Source organism: Delphinus delphis, chromosome 19 (assembly GCF_949987515.2).
Source record: "Delphinus delphis chromosome 19, mDelDel1.2, whole genome shotgun sequence".
Classification (NCBI taxonomy): Eukaryota; Metazoa; Chordata; class Mammalia; order Artiodactyla; family Delphinidae; genus Delphinus; species Delphinus delphis.
The window spans coordinates 48,370,512-48,387,472 of NC_082701.1; the positions used below are offsets into that span (position 1 = coordinate 48,370,512).

At 38.0% G+C, this 16,961-nt stretch overlaps 1 protein-coding gene across 1 annotated transcript in view; it reads right to left on the reverse strand.

Moving 5' to 3' along the window:
• Positions 1–410: 410 nt before the first annotated feature.
• UBE2G1 (ubiquitin conjugating enzyme E2 G1) overlaps positions 411–16,961 on the reverse strand; it is a 104,171-nt gene continuing 87,620 nt past the window's right edge. Inside the window, exons 5-6 of the mRNA XM_059996485.1 lie at positions 15,913–16,035; positions 411–3,501 (exon numbers count right to left, since the gene is read on the reverse strand). Of these exons, the coding sequence (XP_059852468.1) occupies positions 15,949–16,035 (87 nt within the window). The 3' untranslated portion in view covers positions 411–3,501; positions 15,913–15,948. The remainder of the gene's footprint in view (positions 3,502–15,912; positions 16,036–16,961) is intronic.

A 16,961-nucleotide genomic window follows, 5' to 3' on the forward strand; every position in this document is an offset into this window, starting at 1 on the left:
GGTATTGGGGCCAAGTTTGCCCATCTGTTTAGAGGAGGGAAGGTGGGGACTGAGATGGTGCCTGTGTTCTCTTCCAGTTGACGTTTGAGACTGGGTTCTTCACCTTTTGGCTTATCTTCATGGTAGAACCAGTCTAGGCCAAAGACAAAATCCCAAATAATGCTCTAACATGTGCTCATTTTATTTTATATAAGGTTCTAAATCAGCATGCACGAAATTCTGAATAAGAATGGTGGTTGGCCGCGTACTGGAAATTTTAAGACCGTTATATCAGGTTGGAAGTAAAGTGAACTTCCTACCCTCTGGTTCCTCCTTTAAATAAGGTTTTAAAATTTTTTTATCTAGATTCCCCTGTGGACCCTTTGCTATCATGTGCTGTTTATATAGAAAGAATCCCATAACTTGCTTTGGAGACCTGCATCCTGAAACCAAAATAGCTCATGATACAGCCTCTAAGTCATCATTTATTGATTTATAGAGCACCCATCACATGATCGATGTGCTTTACAATACAGTAAACATCACAACAGAACTCACATAGTTAAATACAATCAACAAATTACAGAACTAAAAAAAAAACAAACAAACAAAAAACTGGAATGAAGCAACATTATGTCAAATTTCAAAGATGCTGAGAAGTGGCAGTACACAAAAGGTAATTCCACCAACTGGGGACCAGACAGGCAAAGATACACAGGCACCACAACCCCAAACGGGGAGATCTGTAGAGGGTGAATGAGCATATAAAATAAAATTTCACAACCAAGAATGAAGGCCATTAAAGACACTATGACACCCAAGTAATCACAGAACTAGTGGAATAACCTCACAAAAATATTACCTTGTAATGACAAGAAAACCAACCTCATTTGGATTTTAAACTCACAAGAGGCCAGAAAGCCACTGAGCTCACCCATCCTATTATGAGCACAGACTGAAATCGATAAGCCTTTACAAGAACTTGGAATAAATTTAGGAAACAGGCAACGGTTCTACAATCCGTAAGACTATGCAGGTGTTGTTGATGGTTGGCACGAGGTCAGGGAGAAAAATCCTTTTCCTAAAGCAGACAAGACTCACACTAATGATGAGGCACTGCTGGGACAAAAGCCACCTGGATCAGTGTCACCTGAGTGTGGTTTAATATCAAATGTAGAGGCATTTAGATTCACAGTCAGATGAACACTGGGAAAGGCACAGATGACACCTCTGACAGAGGAAAAGAAGCCAAAACATCTCTCGAGGCCTGTGTTTCCATATGTAGCACACTCAGGGCACCAGGTGGAAAGGGGTGTCATGAGACGTGCACTCATTCCTGGCTCTCCTTCTACCCCCCATGATCTAGCCCTAAAGAACACATGGTTACACCAAAGTAACTGCATTAATGTGGCACTTGAAGTTCAAGAATAGTTGTCCCTGAGTTACTAGGTCATTTGCTCCTCTCTGAAGAGTCAAATCCCAGGTTTTAACTCAAGAGATTGCTAGCAGAATTACAGCAATAGGAGAACAAAATTCAGACTCCATCTTGCCACAAGCAAGCACCATGTGAACAATTTCTGATTTAAGAATAAAAAGGGATTGCATTCAAAGTCCCAGGTAGGCATGCAGTACTGCTGGCACTTTGGGGCAACAGTGTTTACAGAGTCTTTGAAAAAGTAAAGTCACACGCCAAGTTCTTGAAGAAAATTGGGCTGCAATGAATCAAACAATTTCACATTCAGCCATTACACATTTATGGGCTTTTTTAATGCTTCAGAGTGAAGAAGAGACTGACATTTAGAAAAATCACTCTCTACTGTGACTACATCCTCAATTATTTTACTTCTGCTTTAAAAGACATGCAAGTTCATAAAGGACTGGCTCCTTGCAGGAATCCTTTCATTCTTCTGCCCAAGCATTTCTCCAAACCCCCCCGAGCAGAGATGCACCAATTCTCACTGATTCTCACAATTAATCACCATGTCCCATCAGGTACTGTCTCAAGTTCTATCCCTTATATGCCAAAGACTACCTCCAAGTCCCAGCCTCACACCAAACACAGAGGAACCTGGGCACACCTTTAACACTGCACATGCTCATTTTACATTTCCTGAAATTATTTTTGAAAACTTATGATATGAAATATACTTATGCTCAAACAGTAATAAAAATCCAAGTGCAGTATGTCAGTGGCAAAATCTGTATATGTCAAATAACAAAGCCTTTACATCCCTGTAATGCTTTGGGATTCACATAAGAATCTATACAGAACCCAATACATATACTGCCATGGCCATGTGATTTTCAAGTATTAAATTTGTTTGCATAAGGAAACAACCTGAGATTTTTCTAAACTGCACTTCTCTGGCACTCAGTATTATAACCTTCATTCAATACAATAAAAGCCAACAACTTGACAATTATTGGAAAAAAATTATATTTTGGAAGAACTCACTACATAAGGTGACAGAATTCCAAAATCAAATTACATGAAAATATACATCGCAATTTCTTTGTACAATAGGTGAGAAAAATCTGCAGTATAGAGGATAGAGGCAAAGAAATATGAAGAGCTAAGGAGAAGGGTGTGTGGGTAAACAGCATTTTTAATAGCAAACCCAGAAGTTAAGTAGAAAGCCTGCAGCTGTGCATGCTTTATTCATCCAACCTTCACATTAGGTAACTGAGGGCAAAAATAAAACCAAATCAGAATTTTGTATTGTTTGGGGTAAATTTCAATCATTTTAAATCTGAATTGAATTCAGAACCAACTCTTTTTAGTTCTTGGGGATAATGACTGAATTCAAGAGCTCTCAACAATGAAAAAAATGTTATTGCTATATCCAATCCAAGAGATGGGTGCAAGTATAATACAAAAGGGATGAAGCACCTAGTGATGACCATTCCTCTGAAGTCATCATTAAAAATCAAGTAGTTGCTTATTGAGTGTTTCAGTATTTGAACTAAATGATCCTGGCAGACAGAAGAGATAAAAGCAAAGGGGAGTGTGTCAAAACAAAGAAGATACAAAGTTTAGTAAGTGAAAAGAGTTTAATGAAGCCTCAATGGTTTAAAGGAAATTAAATGGAAACTTTTAATCCTAATTGCTTTTTATCTGACATGCTTTAAGGAGTCTTTTAAAACTGATAAGAAACAATGAATAGGGAAAGAAAACCTGCTAAAATCTTTTAGAATTTACACGATTCTTATTCTACTACAAGAAAGCATTATTTGGTACAAGGTGTGTTTGTGGATGTACATGAACAGTATATATATTATCCGGATCATGTTGTGCTATGTACAGGTCTTTACAATTCTTCCTGAAGGTTAAAACAGTTCATTAGAATTCAAAATGCGTAATCATCTGTAAGTTGGCACTTGTTAGGCTCTTGTCAGCATTGATACTGGCATGTTTTATTGCAGCCCAGTTCCAGCCAGTGTTTGCCAACTTGTTACAACAGAAGTCCAGCAATAGGTGGGTAGAGTGCAGGAAAAACAGTGCCATGTTTCTCAATTGGAGACCTACAAGAAAGCAAACAGCATTATATAATGATTTTATAAATTACAAAAGAATTGATTGATTAGAAATTTTTATTTGCATTCCATTTCTTGGGAAACAAATTTTTCATTTCACTTTAAGCTCACTTTTGTGCTCTTCCAATATGATAGCCACATACAACCATTTCATTTTAAATTCAAATAATTGTTAATAAAATTTTAAATTTAGTTCCTCAGTCACACTACCCACATATCGAGTGCTCAGTATGTTTACTGACTACCATGTTGGACAATGCAAATATAGATTATTTCCATCAGTGAAGAAAGTTCTATTACTAAGCTTTAACTTAGATTTCTCTAGGTTCAGTCCAAACCTATATTATCCGTGAAGCCTCTGACAACTGACCTCTCCCAATTAGAGTTCCCTATTGTTTTGTATCTGCTAATCTCATGTGTTCAATTCGACTAGAAGAACCACAGCTAAATAAAAACAACTACCACCTTATCGAGTGCTTATTATGTGCCAAGCAGTATACAAAGTGCTATACAAACTTATCTCATGTAATGCTCATAATCACCATATGAAGGGGTTTCCCCCTTTTACAGAGAAAAGAAAGACAAGGTCACAGAGCTAATTAATAAGTGGCAGAGTTTCCTGTTCAAAAGGTTAGAAAAAAACACTAGTTTCAATTAAATTAAAAAAAGTCTAATTAAATGATTGGACTTTTCAGAGCTTTTATTATATGAATGTGTCCTTTGAGTATGTAGCGGGAGCAGGGGAGGAGAATACCTATTACTATTACATCGGATCAAGTACTCCAGAAACACTGAAGTCTGTATCACCTGCCAAGCCAATGCTGGTCACAAAGAAGTCTAATAGAAGATGACTGGGAATCCAAGGGATATAATTTTAAACTCCTAACAATGAAGCCAAATGTACTTAGAGCCATGGCAAATATTTAACTCACACCAGATGTGTGAAAAGTTCAGTGTGTCTTCTTCTAAATCCCCGAATGAATTTATCAATATTACAATCACCCGAATTCAACCATACCAGAGGTCTGATGTGGGCAAGAAGAAAGCTGTGGGCTTATCTATGGCCGAACATGTGCCTATTTCCTGAATTTAGACTACTTCCCTAAGACAGCTCCTGAGAAGTAGAATGACTGCTAAATTTCTCTCCAAAGGGCTCATACCAATCAATGTAAATGGTCCCCAGCAAAGCACTGAATCCACCAAATATGAATATACCACCTTCACCAGCAATCAGGTTCTATTGTTTGCACACAGATACACATATGTGCACACGTTTTATTAGAAAATCTAAAGACATAGACTGATACTCAAGAGAAATCATTATGAATAGGACTGTAACTTTTAGGTTACGTTACTTAAGTGTTTTTCCAAAGACTACATATCACACCCAAATTTACCCCTGCCCAGTTAACCTCTCAGGGCTGAAAAAGAACTGGGTATAGAGCTCGGGCATTCAGTAATCATTCCCTTATGATATGAACAAGAAATTTCAGGGTCACAAAAGAACCATTTAAAACCTGTTTCCATGTGAGGTTTTAAAGAAAAATACTCCAGAGAGGACTGACTATAGAAAGTCATTAACTACCTAAAATCAGGTATTTGAGCCTTTTAGTAGTTAGGACCCAGCTTTAAATAGCTTTAGCTTCTTCTTCAGCAGGAAAAGAAAAATCTATTCCCCCCGCCCCGCCTTTAAATAAAATATATTCTAAACAGACAAAAGGCCTTGGTACAGAAAAAGCAAGTTTGTTGTTCTTTTCTCTAGAAAGAGAAATGTGAAACTGAATTACCTGCATAACACTCAAATAAACAGTGCTGACCTAAAACAGTCATTTACAATTTGTAAGCATATCCCATTTCTGGTTTAAAATAAATCTTCTGTTGTGTGACTTTGTTAAAAAATCACACCATTTTTATATTAATGGAAATTATATCAACTGTATGTCTTTACAAAATAACTTAAGTATCTATTTTTTGCCTCAAACTTACACTTCATTATTCTTGATTTCTAACCTACAAATCTGGAGATGGTTTAGTTGGAAAGTGTCTTGTTCCATTTATTTCTAAAACTAGAATCAAATCATTAGTTTTCCATGTGGCTACACAATTTAATCTTTCTAAAAGGCCTAAAAAAATAAAAAGCAGACAAGCGTGATTTCCAAAAAAAAAAAACACTTTTTTTAACACTTTTTGATGTTAAAGACAATATTGAAAGTAATTCGTCATTCAAGGGTAAGTGTCCCAATAAGCTCAACCATTCTTAAGTGAAAGCAGTCCATGAGTTAAATAGCTTAGTGTATCAAGGAAGTTTTCCCCATTATCTTTCACACAGATGATTCCAAAAGTTCCAATTCATTCTACACTGCCACCAAATATACTACTTACTAAACAACAACTCTCCCCCTATCACCAATCCATCTGTTTTTCCCCCAAACTGAACTATTCTTTTTCTTTTCCTTATGTCATGCACTGGTGACCATCCACACACTTCCTTTCTGAGGTCGGTAATACCTCACTCTCCTAGCTCTCCTCCTTGTGACCAGGCAGCCCACATGTTTCTGTCCCCTAAATGTGGAAATTGTGCAAGATGCTGTCTTTGGCCCTAGTATGTACTGCTCTCTATACCAAATGAATGGCCATCTCTACTCTAGAGACTTCTAATCTCACCTGCAGCCCTACGTCTAACCTCTGTCCTAACCATTCAGTATCAGTCATACTTTCTCAAAGCTGCACCGTGTTTCTACTCCCACTAGAGCTCTGCGAGTGGTTTAACCTTTTTTATGCCTGGTCTAACTGGCTAGGTGAACAGCTCTCTAATGGCCTGGATAATGTCTATGGTACTCCTACAGAGCCCCTTCTTTCCCAAGAAAACAGTGCCTTTGTAAATATTCATTAACAAGAAATGAAATGAGCTCAGGGTCAGCTGTTCTTGGTGTTACCTCTCATTTCAAGATATAAATCTTAATCCTTAATAACATGCAACTGTTAAAAGGGAAGCAGATATACATTATTGAGCTAGTAAAATATCAAGACAATGTTAAATGGAAAGTACAGAGTGTATGCTATGTATACATTTATGTTATAAACACAGACACAAAATCACACTTGTGTGTACATGTGTGTTAGGGGGAGAGTAAGATTTCTGAAAGATTAAACAGTGTTTACTTCTGATAGCAGAACTGGGGAGCTGAGATGGAAAAGAGATTTACTTTCCCTTATATATAGCTGCAACTATAAAGGTAGCAGTCAAATTCAGAAGGAACCAAAATAGAGCCATGATATTTATGGGTTAGAGAAGATGTTTCTAGAAGGGAGATCAATAGTCAATTCAATTCAATTGCTACAGAGATTAAAAATCAAAACTAAGGGACTTCCCTGGCGGTCCAGTGGTTAACACTCCCCACTTCCACTGCAGGGGGCACAGGTTCAATCCCTGGTCGGGCGAACTAAGATCACACACGCCTCATGGTGCAGCCAAAAAAAACCCACTAAACTAAAATTAAGCCTTTGGATGTGGCAAACAGGCAGCCCCTGGTTTCCTTATTACGTTAGTTTTCTGTGGAGAGGGAAGAAGGTGAGGCAAATGTGCTGGAAGATTGACAGTTTAAAAAAAAAAAACAGGGCAAAGCCCCTTTGTTTCCCAGGTCCCTCTCTTCCTCCCTAAAGTTAAGTAGTACTACAAATTTTAAGAATTTTATATATTTCTTCTAGTCCTTTCTTTTTAAAAAAACTTTTATTCTATCGGATAACTATGATAGAATAAAATATAGTTGGTTTTACTTTATAATTTACATAAATGATATCATACTTTTTTTTGCAAATTGCTTTTCCTACTCAAGATTTGTGTTGAGGGCTTCCCTGGTGGCGCAGTGGTTGAGAGTCCGCCTGCCGATGCAAGGGACACGGGTTCGTGCCCCAGTCTGGGAAGATCCCACATGCCGCGGAGCGGCTGGGCCCGTGAGCCATGGCCGCTGGGCCTGCGCGTCCGGAGCCTGTGCTCTGCGACGGGAGAGGCCACAACAGTGAGAGGCCCGCATACCACAAAAAAAAAAAAAAAAAAAAAAAAAGATTTGTGTTGAGATTTAACCATGTGATTATATATTACTAAGTCTACATTAGGTATTTTAGCTGATACAATAGAATATTGTAACTGATATTAATAGTAACTGATCAATTCTGATAGGCCTTTTAAAAATTACACACAATACTGCAAGCAATATCCTTGTATCATGTCTCTCTGTACACATGTGCTGGAGTTTCTCTAACCTATACACCTAAATCGCAGGATACGTGTTTTCAAATTGAGTAGATATTACCAAATTGCTCTCCAATGTTGACAGAACAACTTCACTCATACCAGTATTTCAGGTACACCACTTCCCGAAATCTTCACCAACACTTGGGTTTCTTGGACATTTTGGTTTTTGACAACCTGATGGATTTGATGTCATCCCCTGTAACTTCGTATTTCTGCTTACAAATACAGCTGAATTAATTTTTGCATGTATAACAACCATCATCTTTCTTTTTGCTTCTATTTATTATCTATTCATATCATTGTCCTTTGTGCTGATATTCTTCTTATTGCTTTGCAAAAGTCTGTAGATTCTAGATAGAAATCCTGAATATTAGATTTACAGAAAATTTTTCCCAGTTTGCCGCTTATACTTGTTTACTTTGTCTTGTCATAATATTTAAGTTTTTGGTTTTGATACAGCCAAATTTATCAAATTTTTTCCTTTTATGGGTGTTACTGGTGCCTAATAAATCCTTCTCTACCTTGATATTCTCCTGTATTTTGTTCTGATATTTGTTTTTCCTATCTGTCTTATGTTTTAAAATTTACTGGAGATAGCTTAGTCTCCTCCTTACCTCAGTCAACAAGATCACTATAGATCACCTGTATTAGTGGGAGTGAGGTGGATGCATCCTTGAAGCAGGTTCAGTAGAGTCTGCACTTTTCTTCATAATCTTACTGTAACACAAGAGATCAGAAAGCCTCAACGTTTAAGGAGCCCTAATTTTAAGGAGATACGGGTGAGATGTGGAGGCTAATCCTTAAATGATCTGAATATGAAACCCATCAAGGATGTGGTCCTATTGTGATAATCACATACTCCAAATGTGGTCTCAAATAAGCCATGAAGAAAATATGGCCACCTAGGAGGAACAGAAGCCGTATACATGGAGCCACATATACTTCTATTTGTGAGAAATGACTCTAGATTCATGCATACACATATGCAACGAGGTAAGGCAGAAAATCTTCTATCTAACTGTGCTGGGTTACACAATGCCTACTATCCTGGGTGAGGTTATCTACGAAACAGATTCTCAGACAGGTATTTGTTTACTGGGAAGTGCTTCCAAAAACAAGAGTGAGGGAAATAGATCTAAACAGAAGAAGAAGATGAACTGAGGGGGGCAGTTGAAATAAAGGCTTCAGTCAATCCCACACTGGAATGGCCCTTCAGATAATTCCCAAATTGAGAAAAAAGTCCAAGCCTTTGTATCAACCCATCCCTTACCCAAACCAACTAGTCCTTGGATGCAAGTGGCCTCTGGGGAAGGGGACTAACTTGGGCAAGTGATCTCTTTTAGCTAAGGGCAACACTCCTAGAAAGCAACTCAGCTATGAGTTATCAGTAGGCAACATGCCCAGCAGGCTGGGATATGATTATTTCCCTCTGGACAGAGACAGTAACATCCACTACAGCCATAGCTTATCTTCTCTTATCATCTTACTTATTCCCTGATGAAGCCAACCAGCAAGTTGTGAGTTGACCTATGAAGAGGCCCATGTGACAAAAAACTTAGGACTCAGTCAATAGCCTATAAGGAATAGAAACCTGACAAAAACCAGTTGACTGAACTTGGAAGCAGATCCACCCACCACAGCTGAGCCCTGAGATGGCTGCAGTGCCAACCAACACCTTGACTGCAGCATTATAAGGAGCCCAGAGCCAGAAGAGTCAACCAAGTCATACATGGAACCCTGGCCTATGGTAACCATGAGATAAGAAATGCTGTTTTAGGGCTTCCCTGGTGGCGCAGTGGTTGAGAATCTGCCTGATAATGCAGGGGACACGGGTTCGAGCCCCGGTCTGGGAGGACCCCACATGCCGCAGAGCAACTAGGCCCGTGAGCCACAACTACTGAGCCTGCACGTCTGGAGCCTGTGCTCTGCAACAAGAAAGGCCGCGATAGTGAGAGGCCCGCGCACCGTGATGAAGAGTGGCCCCCGCTGGCCACAACTAGAGAAAGCCCTCGCACAGAAACCCAACACAGCATTAATTAATTAATTAATTAATTAATTAATTAATTAAATAAAATAAAATGACACTTTAAAAAAAAAGAAATGCTGTTTTAAGTCACTGAATTTTAGGTAATTTGTAACACAGCAACAGAGAATTAATACAATCCCTCTAGCCTTGATACAGAACCAAAAGACCAAAGTCCTTTTGTCTAGTGGTATAGAATGTGGCCATGCTGCTGATCTATGGGAAAGGGAGGATTTGTTTCTCCCTATCTCCTCTCTCTTCATCCCATCCCACACCTGAATTAGAAAAAGGATATGGTTATTAATTATTAATAATCTTTATACAGGAGACACAGATACTACATGATTACACTTATATGAGGTATCTAAAGTAGTCACACTGATAGAAACATAAAGTGGTGGTTGCCAAGGCCTGAGGAGAGGGGGAATGGAGAGTTGTTGTTCAAGGGGTAGAGAAGTTTCAGTCGTGCAAAATGAAAAAGCTCTAGAGATATACTGTACAACAATGTGCATATAGTTAACAATACTGTACACATAAAAATTGTTAAGAGGGTAGATTTAGGTTGTGTGTTTACCACAATAAAAGTAAAATAAAGAAAATCTGGATCAAGTACATCAACACTAATGCTTCCAGTTAAAATTAAGTTATAGATTTTGATGTAAAAAATTACATCATTAAAAAATACTAAATTAAATTTACTTTTCATTCAACCCAAATAGAATGTACATTTTTCAAGTGCTTCTTGTGGGTTTTATTTCACATCATCCTATCACAAGACTACAGAGACTGAGGATATTCAGAAAGTGTATGAAAAAAGCAAGTCTTTAAGAAGAGTTTGAGGGCTTCCCTGGTGGCGCAGTGGTTGGGAATCCGCCTGCCGATGCAGGGGACACGGGTTCGTGCCCCGGTCCGGGAGGATCCCACATGCCGCAGAGCGGCTGGGCCCGTGGGCCATGGCCGCTGGGCCTGCACGTCTGGAGCCTGTGCTCCGCAACAGGAGAGGCCGCAGCAGTGAGAAGCCCGCGTACCGCAAAAAAAAAAAAAAAAAGAAGAGTTTGAGTGATAGACTAGAGCTCGCTAAATCTGCCACAAAGCAACAGGTTTCTACAGTATAGCCATGGGCATAAAAATCATGTAATGACAGAGACATTTAGATTATGTGGGGCTTCCCTGGTGGCGCAGTGGTTAAGAATCCACCTGCCAACACAGGGGACACAGGTTCGAGCCCTGATCCGGGAAGATCCCACATGCCGCGAAGCAACTAAGCCTGTGCGCCAAAACTACTGAGCCCGCGTGCCACAACTACTGAAGCCCGCATGCCTAGAGCCCGTGCTCCGCAACAAGAGAAGCCACCGCAATGAGAAGACCGCGCACAACGAAGAGTAGCCCCCAGTTGCTGCAACTAGAGAAAGCCCACGCGCAACAACGAAGACCCAACGCAGCCAAAAATAAATAAGTAAAAATAAATAACTTTATAAAAAATAATAATAATAAAAAATAAAGATTATGTGGGCACCTCAACCCTACAGCTTACCTTGTTCTGTGCATTAGGTAGATGAGTAAAACATAGGCCCTTTTATAGAAGGTATTAGTTAAGTCATGGAGTCTGATGTGATTTCTTAATTTTCAAATGATTTCACTTTTAGTGCAATCCAAACAGATGACTGGAATTGGGTATTACTGAGGCATTATTTCCCAACTGCATCATATCACATGTAACAAGAGCAGTAAGACAAATTCATAAATGGCTAAAAGTTAAGACTCTAGGTGCTACAGTACTTCAGAAAGGGAAGAATTTGCTTGGGGATGAAGAGCAATAACTTCATGAAAGAAGGGAAATTTGAAATGGACCTCATCTCAAGTGGCAAAAGAAACAGAACACACATTCCAGACCCTTGGCACGGGAAATGGGTCGAGTATTTGAGTTGAATGAATGACGAGATACATTTCAGAAAGAGGGGGACTATATGAGCATAAGAGGGAAGCTACTAGTAATTGTTAATCAACATACAATAGACAAGACTGGGTCCCTGAATGCTAGTTAAGTACGTCTGCTTTAATTACTTTTTTGTTTGTTTGTTTTTTTGGCGGCACCACACAGCTTGTGGGATCTCAGTTCCCCAACCAGGAATTGAACCTGTGCCACGGCAGTGAAATCTTAACCACTATACCACCAGGAAACTCCCCTTAATTACTTATTAATCAATGTTTCCCAAAGAATGTTTGTCTTTGGCCATAGGTGGGCCAAAGGATCCTCATGATGAGGATGAGCTTCAGACTGAAAACAAAATGCAAAATCGTTTACTCAGTTCTTACCGATGAAAAACACACAGTTCAAAGACTATAATTTTTTACACAGAAGCCTGAGCTTAATAGTAACACAATAAGTTAGGAATAGTAACTTAAATTAACCATTAAAATATTAGAGCATTAATTTAATTCAAAATTCTGTCCTATCTAATGTCCAGCTGCCACACACACCCTTCTACAACAGTGCACAGCCATTACAATGCACGAATGAATTTATATGTAGGACTTGCAACTTTAAAGAAGGATGTGTAAGCAGTGCTGACCTGTTTGCCAAGATTTCCAGTTATTGCTTCCTACACCTTTAATTGTAAGTTCTCAGTTTAGTTTCATCATTAACAGTATATTATACTGTTTTTCAATTAACCTATTCTATGCAAGGAGGTATTTTGATTCAACATTATTATTTGCCTCCATCTTCTTTTTACATGAACCTTAATCTTGATAAGTATACTTTAAAGACGTGTATGTTATGATCAAGTATAAATTAACTCTAATCCCACCAACAAAGAATATATAATCCCTTACAAAATTAGTTTGTGACACTTCATTCGTACTTATTTATTTTATTTGCAATATACTATCAAGGTAAAAAAAACTCTTGATTATTTCCTAAATTTATAAAGTACTGTTTATAAGGTAAAATCACATATAAGCTTAGGCTTCAACCTATTATTTCCTTCCTCTCAATTCGTTGTTGTCGCCAAGCTCTTTTCTGACTGGAAAATAGTATGGGTAAGGAAAACAAGCCCTGAAGTGCTTGTTGTTCCTAAGATATTGTCCGACCCATAAAAGAACCAATGCAATAAATGAGCTGAGCTTCGTGAAGACTAACATGGCAGTTGTATCCAGGACAAATATCTAGGATGAAGTGCAGGCCGACACAAAAGATGTTCAACTAGTAACAAGAACTTGACCTAAGGTGGTGGAAAGCAAGAGTCAAAAGAAAAGATGAGGATCACTGACTAGACATGTGGGAGGTATTAGATGTAATGATAATGAAATCAGGACAGGACTGTTAGCAAAAATAAACAAAACAGAAATAATTTGAAGACTGCAAGGTTATTGCTATATCTGTTGGGAACAAAGAGAAGTAAAGTTAATTTTCAGCATTTTAGGTTATTATAACAAGATCTAAAAGTAGATATGAGTCTTTTCAGAAACTTAGAGATAATCAAACATGAAAACAGAATGAAAAGTGGGTAGACTTTAGCTTAACTTCTGATTTACCTTTGCATTTGATACGTTTAATCATAAAAATCATAAATAAAAATTAAGACACTGTGATACCAGTTCAAGGATAGACAAGCCAACTAAGGAAACCTAGAAAGGTCAGAAACAGATCAACACATACCTGGAATGTAGTTTTACAACATAACCAACACTGCATATCAGTGGTGAAAGGATGGACTTGTAAATAAATGATGCAGTCAACAGTTATATATTAGGGGGAATCAAAGGGTAAAGTTGAACTCCAACTCATACCATACATCAACCAATTTCAGTGAATTCAACACATTTGTGAAAGGCAAAACCATAATAACTTTTAGAAGACAGTATACAATAGTAGCTTTCTGATGGCAGGGAAGAAACTAAGACACAAAAAGTAAAATGCATACAGGAAAGAACTAAAAAATTAAACTGCATTAAAATTAAGCACCTTGTTCATCCAAAGACACCATGGAAAAAGTGAACTGACAAGGATACAAATCAATAACCTTACTGAAAAACAGGAAAGACCAGAATAAGCATTTCACAGAGGAAGTGTCAATGGTCAAACACATGTTACAATACGCAATTGCATTGGTAACTAAGGCAACACACATTAAGTCCATAATGACATATCATTTTACACCAGATCAAAAACTTTGGGAAAACAAACTTTGAAGAACTCTGATAATATCAAATGTTAAAGAGAATATGGAACAAATGGAATCCTTGTCCTTGCCAAAAGGAGTATAAATAGATGCAACATTTTGGAAGACAATTTGGCATTATCTACTCAAAGTGGTGTGCATATACCTTTAACTTAATGCCACCCCTAGGTATACACCCAAGAAACTTTTTTTTTTTTTAATTTTTATTTTTTGCCATACGCAGGCCTCTCACTGTTGTGGCCTCTCCCGTTGCCGAGCACAGGCTCCGGATGCGCAAGCTCAGAGGCCATGACTCACGGGCCCAGCCGCTCCGCGGCATGTGGGATCTTCCCGGACCAGGCCACGAACCCGTGTCCCCTGCATCGGCAGGTGGACTCTCAACCACTGCGCCACCAGGGAAGCCCCCAAGAAACTTTTGTAGTATCTCTGCAACAAGAAACAAGGATAGCCACATTCTCTGTAATAGCAAAAACAGAGCAAAATAGGGGAATTCCCTGGTGGTCCAGTGGTTAGGACTCTGTGCTTTCACTGCCCTGGGCCCAGGTTCAATCCCTGATTGGGGAACTAAGATCCTGCAAGCCAGGAGGCATGGCCAAAAAAACCCAAAAGAACAAAAAACAAACAAACAAAAAAACAAAACAAAACAACAACAAAAAAAGCAAAACAAACAAAAGAACCCCTCCCAAAATAGAGAAATAATGCAATGAGAATCAAGAGTAATTTATCTAATGAAATACTAAACAGTGAAAACAGAAGAAATATAACTGCACATAACAAAGACCAATTTCAAGAATATAATGATGAGCTAAAAGTCACAAAAGAATGCATACATTATAATTTCACATATATTCAGTTCAAAAACGTGGAATATGTTGTTTAGGAATACAAACTTGATGAAATTATGAAGAAAAGCAATGGTAAACAAAGAATTGGGAATATGAAAAAAGGATGGGGTAGGAGGGGAATATAGGAGAAGTAACAAGTAGTAATAAAGTTCTTTTTCTTTTTTAATATTGATTGATAGATTGACTGGCCACACCACACAGCTTGTGGGATCTTAGTTCCCCACCAGGGATTGAATCCGGACCCTCGGCAGTGAGAACACGGAGTCCTAACCACTGATTGGACCACCTGGGAATTCCTAAAGTTCTTTTGCTTAAAATAGGTGGCCAGGTACAGGGATGTATCATGGATTCTGATTTTTTAGATGCTACGTTTCATACACAGGTTTTATCACCTCGATATTTGATTTTAAAAAGGGAAACCAAATAACTTAAATATCACACATTTGGTCAATTCATCTACACCATGTCCTCTTCTAAGCCAGATGGGTGGCTGCTATCTTTGGCTCCTTGCTAGACTTAAAACGGACTTGTGGACAGACGGTATACAATAAAAGGGAAAATTTTCCTACTGGCCCTATAAGTAATAAACAAGGAGATAAAGACCAATTAAAACAAGAAAGGTAGATGTTTAATATAAAATATGATCCTTCTTTAAAAAAAACTGGGAAACAAAAATTTAAGTCATTCTTTATTCATATAGCACAGTACGAGAAGATACAAGAAACTTCAATGCCTAGCTTAGTCAAAGATGGCAAACCAAAAGGTAAAACGGAGGAAACTTAGCTTTAAAAAAAAACAGAACAGAACTTTATAATGAGAAATTTTACCATCAGTGAAAAGAAATAGACTGTTACCATACTAACAACCAGTTTAACACAGAATATCTAGTAAAAAACAGCTGTATTTACTGAAGGAAAAAGCAAGGGGATGACACTATTTCTGCTGAGAAATGAGAGACTACTGGATACTACCACTAAAAAATGAGGCCAATGAAAACAAGCAATTCAAATACCCAAATCACACAATTTCTAAAAACATTTATGACGTGTATAAAAATGCAAAAGAATAGGATGACTTTTTAAATGAACTTACCCTGAAATAAGTGAAGTTACAGCTGTTGAATAAATGTCACTCAAAAGCAGTCTCTTGGCTTTTTCTTACACAGCGGGCAACTTTCCTTTTGAATTCTCCATTTCTGTCTTCCCTCCATTCTTTCTGTAAGTACAAAAGTAACAGCAACTGATTTTATGTAAACTCCTCTTACAATCTCAAATACTAACTTTAATTTTGAATGTAATGCTTTGGTAATGTGAATACTTTTAAAATGTTAAAAAGTTGACAAGGTAGAAAAGTAGTCAAGAAACACTTTTGCAAGGCACTCTGCTAAGATACATGCAAATGACCTCTACAGGCAAAAGTCTCTTTAAAAAAGGAAAAGGCCCTGAAGATCATTAGCAGTTTTGTATTATGCTAAAAAGAAAGCTACGACTTACAAATAAGATATCCAGGCTATCTGAAGGATCACCAACTCTCCCTACTGGGTAGCAACCAGAAAATAAAGTAGACATAACAGTGCCTCCAATATCAAGTATATGGGTGTAATGCATCATACTGAGATGATACTGAGTACTATTTCTAGTGGGGGCGGGGAGATGAGGGGGTGGGACACATGACAGTGACAATATCACTATCACTGCCTGGCCCATAAAAATGGAACACAAAACAGCACCAGCATAGTTTCACAGGAGAATAGAGCTGATTTTACTTAGCATGTAAATACCAGGAAATTCTCACAAAAATGCCCAGCCCTTTTTTCCCCCCGCTATATCATCCATTTAGGGACAGCAAAGACTACAGAAATCTTCAATACTTGCCTGTGCAGAGGAAGAGATTTGAACAACAATTTTTGCCCTCAAAGCAAGGCACCCCAGAAAGCCAATCATTATAATAAATTATGAGATAAACTATAATGCTAACATCTACAGAGATCTGGAGATGTTTGATGAAATATTTATGGATAAAATGTTATTGTCTGTAATTACCTCATTATCATATTTAAGAAATTTTAAGGAGAAAGGGTCAATTCCAGAAAAGAAGGAAGGTCAATCTCAAGAAAAGAAAGAAAAAAAAAATCACCTAAA